Below are 19,200 nucleotides of genomic sequence, written 5' to 3'. Positions count from 1 at the left end.
TTGGCTTCTAGAGTTGTCCTAGTACAAACTGAACCCTTCAAACATTTAAGTTGAAGTAAGCAAAGCCAAGGTTTTTGGAAAACTGGATCTCTAAGTGGAATACGCAGAGGCAGACCCAAAAAATTACAAGAATCTGTCATACTTGCAAAGAAAATATCAAGGAGGCACATTCCACATGGATAGAGGCCCCAAACCATGCCTGGCCTTGACTTAAGTTCAAAAGATCTCTTGAACGAACACTGTATCAAGTACAACACACATCCTTATTCAACAGATACAACTGAACTTTGAGAAGATCTGCTCTTAAACATACATGAACAATGATGGGAAAGATGAGCTAAACTACTATATAACCTGGACATGGAACAAAACAGTCTAAGGGCATAGCAATAATCAAATGAGTGTGCTGCTGAGCACAAATGTTACTCCGAACCAGACTGCTCACTAACTACTACCGAATTTCAAGGTGAAACATGGAAGGAGAGAGCGAATCATTACAAGTTCCATTCTCACCTGAGTAACTGCGAAGAGCAGTGCAAGAATTCCAAGAAAATAAATCAACAGGATCTCATAACATACGAACTGAACAAATAAAGCAGTTTGGTTCAAAAAACTAATGAATGGCTAGTGAACGTGATGAACAGATGTTTGGAAACATTTCGAGTTCCCAAACTGTGGAGGAGAGCACAAATACTAGCATTACTAAAGCTATGCAAAGAGCCAACTGAGCCCAATGATTTCCTCCTTGTTTCCTTAACCAACCACATATAGGAACTACCTGAAAGAAAGATCTGTCACTAACAGCACACAAAATCAGCACAAAACTGACTACTGAAGAAGCTGGTTTCAGACTAGGGAATACAAAGTCAAGTACAAAACCTCACGCCACATACTGAAGACAGTCTGGAAGGTAATTAATAATTGCTGGTGTCTTTGTCAACCTTTCTGCGTCTACAATACAGTGAATAACCAACAACTCCTCCTGAAAGTCTTTGAAATAAAGGACATTTGACTGACTTACATGTTAAGAAGCATGCTACAGAATCAAAGATTCCACATGATCCTCCAAGGAAAGAAAAGTACGTGGAGTAGCCAAAAGAATGGATTACCACAAGGAAGAGTCTTTCCCCTACTATCTACAATATGTACACAAATGACCAGCCACACCAGTTACAAATAAAAAGATTTATATACACAGGGAACATTCCCACCGCTGCTCAAGGAAGAACATTTGAAGAGGTCGAAAGAAAACCAACAAAGGCTCTGGAAACCTTGGGGAACTACTACGAGGAGAATCAACTTTGACCTAACCAAGGTATGTGCATTCCATCTGTGTCTTAGATAAGCCACAAGCCAGTTGACAACAGGATAGGGAGAAGTCTTCAGGCTACACCACTGCACCACCTCCCAATATTTGGGAGTCAGCCTAGACCATACACTATATATTAAAGAGACTGTACTGAGCTTAAAGGAAAAATATGTGCAAATATTGTGTGGTTGGTTCAAATGGCTCTGAGCACTATGGGACTCAACATCTATGGTCATCAGTCCCCTAGAACTCAGAACTACTTAAACCTAACTACCCTAAGGACATCACACAACACCCAGTCATCATGAGGCAGAGAAAATCCCTGACCCCGCCGAGAGTCGAACCCGGGAACCCGGGCGTGGGAAGCGAGAACGCTACCACACGACCACGAGCTGCAGACAATATTGTGTAACAACTGACTGAATCAACATGGGAAGTGCAGCCTGCAGTTGTTCGATCTTCAGCAATGGGACTATTCTCGTAGTTGGAGAATATGTGGCACCAGTATATGGGAGCAGTCTTACCATTGCAAACAAATTGATGCCATTGTAAATGAGACTGTTGGGATTGTTGCTATTTCTATGGCCTACACCTCTCCACAAAAATAGCCTCAGCATCACCAGATACCAGAGGGAAAGTAGCTGGTGAAATAGAGAGGAGAAAACAGTATACCTACTCATGGCACTTAATGCATAACCATCAATGTTTGGTGAGTAATCACAGCAACCATTTAACTCGGGCAAATGAAGTGACTTTTTGTTTGTATTTTGTGATGCTTATGTAGCTGTCTATTCTGACATTTGCTAATTTGATAGAGCAGAATGCTTTCATAAGCTTGGTGTTACATTTCTGGCATCCATGAACAGTTTCATTTAAGGATCTTATTTTCTCTAATTTTTATTAAAAATGAAATTATTGAGAAGCATGGCATGAATATAGCTCAGCCACTAAAGTTAGTCACAGTTTGTTATAGATAACTGATAATGTACATGACTTACCTGCAGCAAGTGCTGGACCAAGTTTCCATGCCACCATAAGAAGAGGAAAATTCCACGGAATTATCTGACCACATACACCCACAGGTTCATGTCGAGTATATGTAAAATAATCTCCATCATAAGGTACAGTTTTACCATGAATTTTGTCTGCCCAACCAGCATAGTACCGCAGAGTTTTTACACTCAAATCTAAGTCTGCAGCATATGATGCAGTGTATGGCTTCCCATTATCCAACGTCTCTAAGCTCTGGAACCAATTTTTAAAAATAAAATAAATTCACAAACAAAGTATAATCAGTAGAAATAACAGGAAACTTTTACGGAGATCAAGATATCTAAATACTATCCGAGATTCCCTGCATACATGTCAATGATTTATTTCAATGTTTCCAATCCACCATTGATTCAAATGCATTATTGAAGTAGTTGTTCCTCCTTACAATAAATATGTCACAGCTAATATGACCCATGTTAAATTACTTCAAGAAGTAAAAACCATACAGTGCAGTTCAGGAAGGAGAGAAGATTAATGTTCAACTTAAATTTCACAATGAAACCATAAGCCAAAAGTTCAAGCTCTGATAGAACAAGTATAAGAAAGAAACATTACCTGTCATGTCCTTTCTAAAATAGTCATCCTGGCACATATCTTAAATGACTGAAGGAAACCATGAGAAACAAAGCTGGATGACTGTACAGCGGAAACATGTTCTAGATGCAAGTCCAGTACCTAACAATTACATCACCTTCCTCAGCACATTTCTGCAGTACGTACAATTACAATATCATCAAATTAAAGCTGTATTTACACTGCACCATTGGTTCTGTATAAGCAAAAGTGCCCAAACTTGGAGATTTGAGAGAAGAGGGAGGAAGAATGAAAATCTTCATTGTTAAAGCACCGCCAGCATTGTCTGACTGCAAACTGAAGAGCAACCAGGCAAGTGCCCACACTCTATAGACAATTATGTCACAAAGAGTAACTTCAAGCTATATAACAATGATTTATCAATCCTTCCATAAGGCATCTATTAAATCAGTGGCACACAAGTGCACAGCTATGCACTGGGTTTGTTTATTTTTTTTTTTACTAAATCCATTAACACTATGTTGAATATAAAAATTAGTAACTATTTTGACTAACACAAGACACACACATGGAACAGAATCTAAATAACTCAATGGATGCTGCAGTGCTAGGCACAAAACCATTTCTTACTCATTCTGTAAGGGAGCTGTGGTGTTCTTCCAGGAAAGACCATTCCCCCCCCCCCCCCCCATCTTGAATGCTCAATGCTCTTAAGTTTATGGACTATGGTACTAGTAATAGTACACACATAGTGTGATCCAATACATACAAGACCTTGATACCCGTATATAACTTATTTGTGTTACTTTACACTGGAGAACTGTTGGCATGTGGTAGTATTGTAATTTTTTTTTTTTTTTTTTTTTTTGTTATGGTTTTAGGGCGCAAAACTGCTATGGTCATTATCGCCCGGTCTGTGACAGGAAAAAAAAAAAACGAAACTGGAAACCAGCAGCAATGGGAACAAAACTCAAAAAATTGGAGAAACTAAAAACAGAAGGAAAGTTTTAAAAAACCACTATAGAATGGGTTGATTGTCCCCAAAAAGAGCTTCAAATGACTGATGTCATCTCACTGGCACTGATAAACTCGAGAACACGATCGGCTGAGCGAGTGTCATCTGCTAAAATGGAAGATATATCAGGCGACAGCTGTAGACGGGCGCGTAACGGAGTAAAATAGGGGCACTCAAGTAAAAGGTGTCTTACCATCCACAGCTGAGAGCAGTGGGGACAGAGTGGGGGAGGATCGTCACTTAAAAGATGTCGATGGCTAAAAAGACTGTGCCCTATCCGGAGTCTAGTTAAAATTACCTCCTCCCGACGACACGTTCGGAGGAAGAGGTCCAAGCACAGGGAAGAGCTTTCATGTCCCGCAATTTATTATTGGGAAGTGTCAACCAATGTGCGTGCCATAAAGCAACACGGCGACATAAAACACTCCATCGATTGGCAAAAGGAATCATGCGAATAGCTGGCCGAAGAAGAGAGACTGCTGCCTTGGCCGCTATATCGGCCGCCTCATTTCCACAGATACCAACGTGTCCTGGGAGCCAGAGGAACACCACAGAGACGCCCCCAAGTGGAGGCAGTCCTGAATCCGGTGGACCAGAGGGTGGACAGGGTAGATAGCTTGGAGACTGAGGAGAGAGCTGAGAAAATCTGAACAGATGACATACTGTAGCCGCTGATGGTGACGGATGTATTGGACAGCCTGGAGAACAGCATAAAGCTCCGCAGTATAAACCGAATACTGGTCGGGAAACCGAAATCAATTTGGGGTGTCGCCAACAATATAGGCACTCCCAACACCTAACGATGTTTTTGAGCCATCAGTGTAAATAAATGTGGCATCCTTAATTTGTGCGCATAGAGCAGCAAATGCCCGATGATAAACAAGTGAAGGGATACCATCCTTGGGAAACTGACAAAGGTCACGGAGCAGGCAGGTCCGGGGACGGAGCCAAGGTGGTGCTGTACCCCAAGTTGTCAAGAAAGTTTTAGGAAAGCGGAAGGAAAGAGAATGGAGCAGTTGACGGAAGCGCTCCCGGACGGAAGCGGCCTGCATACCCTAAATCCATGGAGGCGTCAAAAAAAAAAAAAAAAAAAAAAAAAAAAATGTCATGAGCCGGATTTGCAGGCATGGAAGACAGATGGCTAGCATAACGACTCATAAGGACAGCTCGCCGATTGGACAGCGGAGGTTCAGCAGTATCAGCATAAAGGCTTTCCACAGGGCTGGTGTAAAAAGCTCCAGACACTAAACGTAATCCATGGTGGTGGATAGAGTCGAGACAACAAAGAATAGACGGCCGAGCAGAGGAGTAAACTATGCTTCCATAGTCCAATTTCGATCACACTAAGGCGCGATAGAGGCAGAGGAGGACCACTCGGTCCGCTCCCCAGGAAGTACCATTCAGGACACGGAGGGTGTTGAGGGATCGCAGACAGCGAGCCGAAAGATAGGAAACGTGGGAGGACCAGCACAGTTTTCTGTCGAACTGTAAGGCCCAAGAATTTTGTGACATCCGAAAACAGAAGGTTGACAGGTCCTAGATGTAAGAAAGGTGGAAGAAACTCCGTACGACGCCAAAAACTAACACAAACGGTCACACTGGGAAAAAAGCGGAAGCCGGTTTCAATGCTCCAAGAGTGGAGGCGATCGAGACATCCTTGAAGACGTCGTTCAAGAAGGTTGGTCCGTTAAGAGCTGTAGTAGATCGCAAAATCGTCCACAAAGAGGGAGCCCGAGACATCAGGAAGGAGACAATCCATAATGGTATTTATGGCAATGGCGAACAGTACAACACTTAGCATAGAGCCCTGGGGTACCCAGTTTTCTTGGGAGAAAGTACGGGAGAGAGTAGTGTTCACCCGCACTCTAAATGGGCGCTCTGCCATAAATTCGCGAAGAAAAAGGGGCAGCCGACTTCGAAAGCCCCAAGAGAACAGTGTGCAGAGAATGCCTGACCACCAACAGGCATCGTATGCTCTCTCCAGATCAAAAAATATTGCTATCGTTCGGCGTTTCCAGGGAAAATTGTTCATGATATAAGTGGAGAGGGCAACAAGATGGCCAACTGCAGAACGATGCTTTCGGAAACCGCATTGGGCAGGTGTTAAAAGACTGCAGGACTCCAGTCACCAAGCTAAACAGCAATTCACCATACACTCGAAAACCTTACATACACTACTTGTGAGAGAAATGGGACGACAGCTAGAGGGGAGATGTTTGTCCTTTCCAGGTTTCGGAACAGGAACGACGATAGCTTCCCGCCACTGTCAGTCCAAATTCAATTATAAAGGCGAAGGAGGTAATGCAGACTATGGTATGGTAAATGCAGCGACATTTGGATGTGGATACCATCCAGTCCTGGGGCGGAATAGTGAGAAGAAGAGAGTGCATGTTGGAGTTCCCGCATGGAGAAAACAGTGTTGTAGCTTTCGTGATTTTGAGAGGAGAAGGCAAGAGGTTGCATTTCCGCAGCGCGTTTCTTTGGGAGAAATGCTGGCGGGTAATTTGAAGAGCTCGAAATCTCAGCAAAGTGTTGACCCAATGAGTTAGAAATTGCGACGGGGTACACTAATGTATCATGCGCGACAGTGAGCCCAGAGACAGGGGAGAAACTAGGTGCGCCAGATAACCGTCGAATCCGACTCCAAACTTCCAAGGAGGGAGTGAAGGTGTTAAATGTGCTAGTAAAGAAGTCCCAGTTTGCCTTCTTGCTATCGCGGATGACGTGACGTCATCGTACACGGAACTGCTTATAGCGGATACAGTTGGCCAATGTAGGTTGGTGTCTGAAAACACGAAGAGCACACCGCTGCTCACCTATCGCGTCACGGCATGCCTCGTTCCACCAAGGAACTGGGGGGCGCCGGGGCAATTCAGAGGTGTGAGGTATTGAACGTTCCGCAGCTGAAAGAATAACGTCTGTAATATGAGTGACCTCATCGTTGACGCTAGGAAAGTGACGGTCATCGAATATCGCTAGAGACGAAAAAAGCGTCCAATCGGCTTGGGCAAACTTCCAGCGTCGCGGGCCCATATATGGCAGTTGAGGCTGCAGTCGAAGGACACATGAAAAGTGGTCACTCGAGTGTGTATCAGCAAGGGCGAACCATTCGAAGCGCCGAGCTAGCGGAACAGTACCGACCGAAAGGTCCAAATGAGAGAAATTTGTCGTGGAGGCAGACAAAAATGTAGGGTCCCCAGTGTTGAGGCAAACAAGATCCGCTTGGTGGAAGACGTCTATCAATAGTGAGCCACGCAGACAAGGATGTGGAGATCCCCAAAGCGGGTGGTGGGCACTGAAGTCCCCAACCAGCAAATAGGGGGGTGGAAGCTGACCAAGAAGATGAAGGAGATCAGCTCGTGCCATTGGTGTGGACGATGGAATGTATACAGTACAAAGAGAAAAGGTGTTTCCAGAAAGGGAAAGACGGACGGCCACAGCTTGGAAGGAAGTGTTTAAGGGGATTGGGTGATAATGGAGAGTATCATGGAGAAGAATCATGAGTCCTCCATGTGCTGGAGTGCCTTCAACAGAGGGGAGATCAAATCGGACTGACTGAAAATGGGGGAAAACAAAACGGTCGTGAGGACGCAGCTTTGTTTCCTGAAGACAGAAGATGACCGGCAAGTTGGATCGTAAGAGGATCGACAATTCATCCCGATTGGCTCGAATGCCGCGTATATTCCAATTGATAATGGACATAGGGTGGACAGAAAATGGAAGAATGTGACCAAGGTTGCTCTCAACTCAACGACAGCTCAGAGCTTGCGACTGACAGCGTGGAACGGCAGTCAGCCGAAGGCAGAAGATCCTGATCCATAGGTTGTTCGGGAGCAGCTCCTGCCACCAGCGATCGGCCGCCAGCAGTGCGCCTCGACGACATAGAAGACAGCCGAGGGCGGCTACGGCCAGGTGGTGCTGTAGATGAGACACGCCGTGGCGGAGAAGGAGAGGAACTGGGTTTCTTATTAGCCTTCTTGGAAACAGGATGTTTAGATGAAGGAGGAACTGATGGTTGTGAATTTGGGGTACGTAAAAAGTCTTCACGTGTAGGCTCTTTTTTTCGAAGTCCAGGTGTCTGACTTTTGGGCTTGAGATTTAGCAGAACCCAATGAAGGGTGAGACTTAGAGGGAGCAGGCGAAAGTGGTGAGGTTGAACGGGCGATCTTTGCGCTGGCCGATATGACGACTGTGGCACTAAAGGTGAGATCACAAGTCTGCATGGCCACCTCCTTTGTTGGCCGAGGAGAGGCAAGGACAGTGCTGTATTTACCTGTCTCAGGCACAGTGGGCTTTCAACTGGCGAATAATTTTCGAGCAGCAAAGGTCGACACCTTTTCCTTCACTCTGATTTCCTGAATGAGCTTTTCGTCTTTAAAAATGGGGCAATCTCGAGAGGAAGCAGCGTGGTCACCCATACAGTTGATGCAACGAGGGGATGGAGGTGGACAAGCACCCTCATGGGCATCCTTGCCACATGTAACACATTTGGCCGTATTGGAACAGGACTGGCTGGTATGATTGAACTGCTGACACCGATAGCAACGCGTAGGGTTTGGGATGTAAGGGCGAATGGAGATTATCTCATATCCCGCTTTGATGTTCGATGGGAGTTGAACTCTGTCAAATGTCAAGAAGACAGTACGGGTTGGAACGATGTTCGTGTCAACCCGTTTCATGACTATGAACAGCCGTTACGCCCTGGTTAGACAGGTAGTGTTGAATTTCCTCGTCGGACAATCCGTCGAGGTAGTGTGTATAAACGACCCCACGTGAGGAATGTGAAGTGCGGTGCGCTTCCACCCGGACAGGGAAGGTGTGTAGCAGTGAAGTACGTAGCAATTTTCGGGCCTGGAGGGCACTGACTGTTTCCAACAACAAGGTGCCATTTCGTAATCTGGAACAAGACTTTACAGGACCCGCAATTGCGTCAACATCTTTCTGAATAATGAAAGAGTTGACTGTGGAAAAGTCATGACCTTCGTCAAACCGAGAAACAACAAGGAACTGTGGCAACGGTGGTAGAACTGTCTGTGGCTGAGACTCATTGAACTTACGCTTGTGAGCAGACATAGTAGAAGATGAGGAAACCATTGCGGAAGTATCCCCCATATTTACCGGCGTCTCTGATGGCGCGCTCCTCCCTTGTGGGGGCCCTCTCTGAGGGCACTCCCGCCTTAGGTGACTGTTCACACCTCAGGTCACACCTCCCGAGAAACGGATGGAGGGACCAATCGGCACTTTTGGAAGGTATCAGCTCGGGTAATCGCCCCTCTCTGGGCCTGGCCGTTACCAGGTGATACATACGTGTCCTACCTGTCTACCCGGGGCGGGGAATTACGCGTTACCCCGTCACCGGCTACCCATGGAAATGCGTGGGTCGGCCTTCAGACACGTACAGGGAGGAAAAAAGAGAAAGGGAAAAACAAAGAAGGGGAAAGGAAAGAAGAGAGGTCTCAAACGCCGCAGCGGAGAAAGGGTAAAGAGAAGAGGTAAGGAAAAGAGGAGGACAAAGGAAGGACGAAGACTTGCAAGCAGAGAAAGCAAAGAATGTGTTACATTTTCGAGCGTCCGTCTCCGGACGTAGGCACAAAACATACTCCCAGAGGGGGAAAAAGGGAAGGAAAAAGGGGGGGGGGGTCTTGGCCGAGATGGGGGGAGGCGGTGGGGGGGGGGGGGATGTGGAAAAGGAAGGTATGTAGCCCGGAAAGGAAGAGGGCCACATTAGCTTGGGGTCCCGTTCTCGCTAAGCACGTATCCAGAGTTGTGGACCCCCTGGGGGGGGGTTTAATCTTTGTAAACATATATTGCCATACAATAAATAAAATATATAATAATAGCAGCAGTGGTGGCAGCTGTGGCGGTGGTAGTAGTAGTAGTAGTAGTAGTAGTAGTAAGACTGGTATGATACAGCTCTTCAAAGTAGTCTATCTTGTCACATTCCCTTCATCTCTGGGTAACTACTACACCCACAAATTTGAATCTGCCAACTGTTTTCAAGTCTTGATCCCTGCCAATGACCTAACTGCCTCTCTCATTTCCCTCAATTTCCAAACTAACTTTTTCTTATTGACTCAGGATGTGTCCCTTTAACTCACCCCATCTTCTTGAAAAGCTGTGCCATAAAACTCTTCTTCCCATTTCAATTAAATATCTCTTCATTAGCTAGACAATGTATCAATCAAATCTTTGGCATTATCTGAAGCACCATATTTCAAAAGCTTCTATTTCTGTCTTGTGTACTGCTTATTGTCCACATTTCATTTCCATATGAGGTCATGGTCTGGCGGTATGATTATTTGCAAGTGTGATACATAAATGAATTGAACAAAATAATATAAACACTCATAAACTCTTCCTGCAAAAAGGTCACTTGTCCAATGTGTTATTAGAGAAGGAAATTGAATGCACAACTTGTCCTCCAAAATACCCCACACAGGTTCATTTACATTCAGATCAAGGAACTTCAAATGTGACCAAGTGTTTTACTTGATTGGTGTACTGATTAAACCAATCTCCAACAATTCCAAAAGGTGGATGGGAGCATTACTGTCTTGGTAGACACATCATTCTCCAAGGATCACAGTCTGCAATACTGAATGAAAGTGGTCACTTAGAATATTAGCATAATGCTGCCCTGAAAACACACTCTTGCAGGCCAACAACTAGGCAAAAATTGTACTGTGATATCACACCAGACACGTTTCACTCGACACCTTCCATGATTCAGTCACACAGAGACAGTCAACATGATAGACTTCCACTGGTGTTCTCCAAATATTAACACATTCACTGACCAGGAATAATGTCATTGATGATTCACCTGCAAAACGAAATTCTCCCATCTGCTGAAGTCATGTGACACCTGTCATTAACAGTCGGTTTCGAATTTCGATGATTATTGTGCTTGGCAGGCAATGTTTTGTTTTTCTTTCTGATGTAGGCTGTCATGACAATCTGCACATTACTTCTCATGACACTGATCAACAGTTTTGTTTATTACTGAGGCTTCAGCAAGACAAGCCTAACAAATTGTACCTCGTAAAACCTGTCTTCCCCAGTATCATGACAGTAGGCTGCTCGCTAGCATGGAGTTAGTGCTACGAAGTGCACATGCTTGTGAGCTGCACTCTCAATCATTCTTTTGCAACAAAAAACAACTAACCACTGTCAATATCTATCATGAGTTAACCTATGTTTATGGGGAACGCTGTATGAGCATTCAACTGCTCAGCCTCGTACAGCTCAAATGACCTGAGGGGGACTGGGGGACATTTGAATGGTGAGTGTTCCCACATGCTCTATATTCACCCCAAGTGATTTCCGGTGTCTTGCCCGTTAGATTGCTCTCTTCAATAGTAGAGGGCAGGAGTATGGCAGGTTTCCTTTAAGCACTGTTATTACACAGGTGTTTATATTCTTTTATACAACTCTGGTAATAATTTTTACAAATGCAAGATAAACATTACTGGTTTCAGTCATTGCTGGTAAATAAAATGTTACTGAAATTATAAAAAAGGTAGCTTTACATGGGAGAACATCCTGAACATTAGCTATACAAAACATTTAGCGAATGTATTTCAGTATTTACAATTTGCTTTCATTGCCATAGAGTACTTGGTGATATTCTAAGTGGTCCAGTAACTTACAGCCAGGTATTGCCTGTCTCTTTCAATGAGATCAGCTAGCCGGTTGAGCAGTAAGCCTCTTTCACTTGCATTAATGGTTCGCCAAGCACTTCCAAATCTAAAGGCATCCTGAGCTGCTTTCACTGCCTTGTCAACATCAGCCTGCAAAACAGCAAAATAAAAGAATTATCAACTATTAATATTTATGGGAAGTTAAAACTGATTTTTTCCCCCATCATTATAACACCTAGACACAAAGTTTTAAGTGCCTGAAGTTATTAGGCTTACCTTATCACCTTCTTGTATCTCTGCAATCACTTCTTCTGTGGCTGGATTAATTGTCTTGAAAGTTTTGGATGAAGAGGACTTGTGCCATTCATTGTTTATGAAAATCTGTAACAATAAATGAAATTCTATACATAAAAATACTAAACTTTGTAAAACACTAAAATTTGGTGCCAGTATGCTACACAGTTTTGAAAGTTTTTTTGACCAATTACTTGTGTTGTATTACTTTTTGTAGTGATGTTATGTTGGTAGAAGCATTGGTCCTGATATCAGAAAGCTAACATCAACATTTAATTGCAAAATAAAAAAAAAATCTACACACACATTATAAAAATGTATGAATGTATGTATGTACCACATCTCCTCCTAAACCACTGGACTCATTTCAACCAAATTTTGTACACATACCCCGTACTGTCAGGCAACTACTGCTGTGGGAGTAAGAACAAGTAACCTATTGTAACACAGGAGATATAACATGATAAAAACTGAGATGCATGAAGTTAACACATTTATTCATTACTATTAAGACACTCCTATAATGAAGTCAACTTAAGGACATCCATGACACCTGACAGTGCTTTTGAAAGCTTTCAACCTCTAAGCACAAATGGCTGTAAGTAAAGACAATAGCCATCTATTGAGCTATGAAGAGGTGTTGCCATAGAGACATTTATGGCATCGCATCATAGACAGACAATGCAGCTGCAATCAGCTGCCTGGACACATTAACTAGACGAAATCCTTGTAATCAAGTTTTGATTTAAATAAACATTACAGAGAATTTGTATTTTGCATACTATGTTTCTTAATTTGGAAACTGTGCTTTCACATTTGTATATTATGCATATATCTTGTATAACTGTTTCACAATTTCAGAGGTGTTTTCACAAATACATGGAAATGAAATTTTACACTACAAAGACAGTTCTCTTTTTTCATTTCTAACAGAAAATTGTTAAAATGAATATACAACAATGCTGAGGAGTCAGTCAGTAATACCATTATTTTCTCAAAATTGCTTAAGTTAGCACTGCCACCTATTTGAAATCAGGCTCTCCCAAAACAGCTCTTTGCCCGGTCAAGTAACAAGTTGTAACACATTAATAAAATTTTGTCAGATGTGACAGAGGCACAGGTAGTCTGACAGGGAGAGGGGAGAGGAGCAGATGGTTGGTTGGTTGGTTGATAGATTGGGGGTGGGGTGGGGGGGAGTGGAGGAGGTCCAAACAGTATGATCATCAGTCCCTTGATCCAAGATGGCAGAAACTAAGGAAGGAACAACACCAACAGTACAGTCCAGTTGATGGGAAACGAAAACGTGCAAACAAAGAGGCAGAAGGACCATAGGGGTGGCAGGAAGAATAAAAAACGGGGGAAGTGGGGATGAACTAGAACAGGGGGAGCCCCAGAGCCATGATGCACAAAGGGGCACTGGCACTGCCACCAAACTGACCCACCCTGATTCCCACACCATATCATGATTGTGCACAACAGTGACAACACCAAGGGAAAAATGTCACAAGAAAAGGGGGAAACAAAATGCATGAAAGGCTATACAAAATGTAGGAAAAATGGGGGAAGGTAATCCTGGCTGGTGTAGAGGGAAGGCCAAAGGTTCCCAAAACCAGGTCAATGCTAACCAAGGGACTTCAATTCAGGAACGAAATTCAGGTGCTTAACCACGAAGAAACCGAAGACATACATATACATGCAAGGGTCATCTGCTAACACCTAAGGAGGGTTGGAGGACAAAATTTAAACTGCCCTTCCATGTACGAGGGTAATCCCAAAAGGAAGGTCTCCTACTTTTTTTCATAAGTGCATAGACCTGTTTATTTCTACAATGGTGAACATCAGTTTACAGCTTGAACATTTAGCTATTTTTCGATATAATCAGCATTTCTGTCTATGCATTTTTGTAGACATAGCGGCAGTTTTTGTATGCCCATGTCATACCAGCTCACTGCCATGCTGTTCAGGAAGTTATGAACCTCTTCCTTCATCTCGTCATAGGAGCTGAATCGCTTTCTGGCCAAATGTTATTTTAACTTGGGGAACAGGTGACAGTCACTGGGAACCAAGTAAGGACTGCAGGGTGGGTGGGCGATTATGTTCCACTGAAACTGTTGCAGCAGAGCAACGGTCTGCCGAGTGATGTGTGGGTGAGCGTTGTCATGGAGAATGTGTACGCCCTTGCTCATCATTCCTCTTTTCCGGTTCTGAATTGCCAGTATGAGTTTTTTTCAGAGTCTCACAGTACCCGTCAGCATTAATTGTGGTCCCAGCGATTCAGCTCTGACAACGAGGTGAAAGAAGAGGTTCATAACTTTCTGAACAGCATGGCAGCATACAAAAACTGCCAGTGTCTACAAAAACGCATCGACAGAAATGGTGATTATGTCAAAAAATAGCTACATGTTCAACTGTGAACTGATGTAAACCATTGTAGAAATAAACAGGTCTATGTACTTATAAAAAATATAGGAGACCTTACTTTTGGGATTACCCTCGTATCTAAAGATTATTTGTGTAGTTCATGCTATAGGTTCTCTCCTCACAATGCAGCCAAGAAACCACCATTTGGATCAAGATGCTCACATAGATTGGGAGTGTTTAGTAGGGGCTACAAAAGACTGCACCAAGATGGAAGAAATACCCATTTAGTTGAATATGATCTGGAAGCTGTCTGCTGCTGTCCAAAGACAACTGCTAAAGCATTGTTTTATTGATGAAAACTTGCTGTGTACGACCTAACTGTTTACAATACATTTCCATCTATACTCTGCAAGTATGTGGTGCATGGTACTCCATGTATCACTGTCACTCCTCCTCCTCCTCCTCCATATCTTCTCTATTCCTTGAATCAGTCCTATCTGGTATAGATCCCATGCTGATGAGTAATATCCAAGTATTGGTCTAACAAACATGTTGCACACTACTTCCTTTGCTAATGGACTACAGTGCCTGAGGATTCTTCCAATGACTCACTCTGGCATCTGCTTTACTGGCACTTAACTTTTGTGGTCATTTCATTTCAAATCGCTCCATACACATCCTTTCTAATATTTTATGGAGGTACTGCCTGGGCAATTGTGTAACCATGCAACAGAGTATTTCTGCATATGCATTTATAATATGTTACATTCGTTTATGTTTATTGTCAATTAACATTCATTGCACCATGCATCAATCCTCTGTAGGTCTTCCTGCATTTCGTTACATTTTTTTTGCATCGCTACTTCTCTGTGTAGAACACAACAGCTTCATTCACAAAAAGTCTGATATAACTTCTAACATTATCTATTATATCATTTATATATATTGTGAAAAGTAATGATCCTATAAACATTCCTCTAGGGCACACAGTTACTTTTACAAGACCTCTCTTTGTTCAGATTGACATGCTGCGTTCTCTTTTTCAGAAACTCTTCAGTCCGATTACATAGTTGGTCCGATATTCCATAAGCTCTTATTTTGTTCATTAGGCAGCAGTGCAGAACTATATCTAATGCCAGAAGTCAAGGAACATGGCACATACCTTGATGCCTTTTCTGGATCTTGTGGGTGAACAGAAATCATTGGGTTTCACATGATTTTTGTTTTCGGAATCCATGTTGGTTCCTACAGAGGAGATTTTTGGTCTCCAGAAATGTCACAATATGCGAACATAAAATGAATATGGGAATGACCTGCGCTTTTTTCCATGTTGTCAGTAACTTTTCTCCTTCAAAGATCTATGGTACACTGCTCCTAGAGGATGGCAAGTTCTTTCACATACTCTATATAAAATCGTACTGGCATCCTGTCAGGTCTAGTGGCCTTCCCTCTGCTAAGGAAATCAGATGCTTTTCTCTACTACATTACTTATTTCAACATCAGCCATTTTCTCGTTTTTACTATGATTTAAAAGAGGCACTACAGTGCTTTCTACCTCTGTGAAACAGTTTTGAAAAAGACACGAGTATTTCAGCTCTTTCTGTGTCATCATCCATTTCAGTGCCATGACGGTCACTGACTGACTGAGCAGATGCCTTCTATTCATTTACAGATTTAACGTAAGACCAAGCCATCTTAGGATTTTCTGTCAAGTTGAGCGACATAATTTTCTTTTCTAATTCATTGAATGATTTACTCATGGGTCTCCTTAAACTAATTTTGACTTTAACTTTTCTCTGTCCCTGAGACTTTGGCTACATTTAAATTTGTAGTAAAGTCCTCTCGCCGTAGCAGGTTTCTAATATGGCTGTTGAACCACGATGGGTCTCTTCCATCCCTCGCAACTTTGTCTGCTGCATACCAATATAAAGCATATTGTAAAATTTTCTTTAACTTTGTCCACTGATACTCAACACTTAATGCTGGAGCTAAACTTTTTTGTGCTGACCACTCATAATTTGAAACTGTTTCTTGTTACTCTAGCTAGGCAGAAAGATCTCTCGACTTTCTTTGTAATCCTACATACAGCCATATTCAATGATGCTATAATGCCTTGTGATTACAGGTTCAATCGTCGCTGCATGCTAGATGCGGAGTGAAGGGACCATCAAATGTGAATCTGCAGATGTATCTTCAAGCTTATTTAATTTTCTGAAAAAAATGTTAATGGTAAACACTGAAATTTTTTATAGATACACGTGAAGGGCAAAAGAGAAATGCAAACATGTCTGCTATGTTCTTGTATGCTGCTGATCATCTTGATATTCCTGTAATAAATCACACATTCTTTGAGGTAACTCAAATGGAGTGCAACTCTGTTTATGCCTCGACAGAGAAGACAAGACTGCTTGCTATATTTCATCCATCAGGGTGGTACGCTGTTGTCACAATGATTGTCACTAAAGTTCAACAGAAAGATTTACTAAATTTCACACAACTGAGATGTTACAAAGCAAAGCACAGAAAAGTTGACATTGCTGGAAATAATGTCAGCTGGCTCAATAAGATATGACTTAACTACAAGAAATAAAACTCTTTACGTTTATTTTTAATGTATACTATATATCTGGAGAATTTGAAAGAATGGAAATCTCCCACAAAGCTAAATCAGGCTGCAAGAATATTTCACACCTCAGCCTTTGTATTATTCACCAATTCCTACAGAGAAAGATAAGGTGCTGAAGGATCTTTTAGATCTTTGTAACATGGAAATTATACCTCAGCAGTATCATCATTTTGGCAAGTAATTTATAGGAGACACAAATTAATTTTTTGATGATCAAAGTTATTCAACATAAGGTCTATTCCACTGGTATCTATACAAATAGAATTATTGTGCGTTTTCTGTCTGTTTTGTGATGTTCTCATGGTGATCATCCTTTTCAGTGTTTAAATCCAAACGCTAATATGAGTGCATTCTTTGTTATCACTACTATCTCAGATGTAACTATCCAAACCACCAGGATGATTAAAGTTAAAAACACCACATCTACAACAATGGTGTTTATTTTTGACATTTAACACTTAAGTGAATGAATGTAAACATATTCTAAGAACAATGAGGTATCACTACTATCAGCAATGTTAACTTTGATGGTAACAGAGATAAACAAACACCCAATATGATGATCCAGAAGGAACACTGCAATGGTGGTGGCCTTGCTGGTCTCACTGCAGTAAACTGCGAAGCTGGCAATACATTTTTGGAATCACAGATGTGCCAACTCTTAACACGTATGGCTGCAGGACATACACATGTCCTTTACATAAATAGTAAATGCATGGTATCTAGTTACTATAATTCATGGTATATGCAATGAGGCAGCTTAGCGTAAAGGAAATTTTTAAAAAAAACTTTTGTACAGGCCTAGATCTTCAAATGGCTTCGCTGGTGTTAGCAAATATTAACTCACTTATCTGTGTGTACCATTCAACAGATAGTAACTCTGAAAACTTTGTTGCACAAATGAAGAACTGTATCTTATCTTGCTGTCTTAAATCTGAGATTGCATTGTGTGGTGACTTCAACATGCTTGTAGGTGATGGAAGTTCTAAAGAGGGAACCTTCATGAACTTCCCAACAAGGGGTGATGCCCTGTCTAGCCACAGTTATCACCAACTTCCTAACCTCAATATCTGGGATTACAATATCAGTGTAGTTGGACCAATTACTGCAGACTACAGTGCATTAGTAAAGGAAATCAGCATGGAGAGTAAGAGTAAATTGCTACCACGCACATGGCACTAACTACAAATTCAGTAGAAGTGTTATTAAAGAGGCAAGATTATTTAATCTTAAAGCAGCACTGCCTGGATTTGTGGCAGAAAATTGCAGAGATGGGGGCCAGTGCCTCATTTGAGTGTCAGTTCCAAACCTTGGAAAACAGAAGTTGATAATACGTTTCCAATAATGCTCCAAAAGTATCCTGCAGGCAAATGACAATGAATAGAAAAATCTTTTAAAGGGAAGGTGTGGTATATGTCAGAGCTTGATAAATTAAAGGGCTTTTATTAATGTTCTGGGACTGCATGAAGACAGCTTTAGATCTTTCAAATGAAGAAATGCTTCACTGTAACTCCTTGAGAGCCAAGAGGATTTACAAAAAGGGAGTGGAGGATGCAAAGAAGAAATACAATGGCAAGTTCATTAAAGAGGCTCATAACCCACATAAAGCAGGTAGGAATCTGGTACATGAGCTTAGGAAGAAGTCCTGATGCCTTCAGTCAGTACTTTTTAAGGATAGTAAGAAATACCGTAAATTAAATTCTGGACTCAGGCTTAGATCCCGCAGTTCATACAAAAAAAAATTAAGTCATTGCATGATTAAAATCTGGTAGGGAGTGCACCCTAAGGACATTGCAAAAGAAGTAAATATGTATACACAGTCAGAGAGCACCAATATCTATGGCATGTCCTGTACAGTCCTGAAAACGATTATTCCAGAGCTTGCTCAACCACTAGCCATAGTAAATTTTTATGCTTTGGTGTCTTCCCACAATTCCTGAAACTGGCATGGACAGTACCGTCTACAAAGAAGGTGACCCATGTGAAGTGTCCAGTTCTAGACCAATTTATATAATCCCGCTCCTTGATGAAGTTAGAGAGTCTAATGAAACACCAGCTACAAAATTACTTCAAAGACAGTAAACTCTTTCAGGACACACAGCTTGGTTCATGCAAGGGAAAGTCCACAGTTACAGCAGCAACAGACTTAATTAGGAAGATAAGGCAAGGGTCTGAAGACAGGGAAAAATGTCGCACTGTGTTCTCAGCAAGGCATCTGACTGTATCTCACACAAAATATTGCTTAGTAAATTAAAGTGTTGTGGTACTGCAGTAGTTGTGCTGGAGAAGGGCATATTCCATGGGTCCGTCATAAGACATCTCCTGTTCCTTATTTACATCAACGATCTGGGTTGTAACAACCCCATAT

The 19,200-nt window shown here is 42.2% G+C and overlaps 1 protein-coding gene across 1 annotated transcript in view; it reads right to left on the bottom strand.

Annotated features, from left to right (window-relative positions):
- LOC126198449 (aldehyde dehydrogenase, mitochondrial) overlaps positions 1-19,200 on the bottom strand; it is a 111,367-nt gene that overhangs the window by 63,341 nt on the left and 28,826 nt on the right. Inside the window, exons 2-4 of the mRNA XM_049934777.1 lie at positions 11,828-11,932; positions 11,561-11,701; positions 2,308-2,554 (exon numbers count right to left, since the gene is read on the bottom strand). Of these exons, the coding sequence (XP_049790734.1) occupies positions 2,308-2,554; positions 11,561-11,701; positions 11,828-11,932 (493 nt within the window). The remainder of the gene's footprint in view (positions 1-2,307; positions 2,555-11,560; positions 11,702-11,827; positions 11,933-19,200) is intronic.

Source organism: Schistocerca nitens, chromosome 8 (assembly GCF_023898315.1).
Source record: "Schistocerca nitens isolate TAMUIC-IGC-003100 chromosome 8, iqSchNite1.1, whole genome shotgun sequence".
In the NCBI taxonomy this organism is placed as follows: Eukaryota; Metazoa; Arthropoda; class Insecta; order Orthoptera; family Acrididae; genus Schistocerca; species Schistocerca nitens.
Note: the sequence above shows the minus strand (reverse complement) of the source record. Positions and strands in the feature narration are given on the sequence as shown.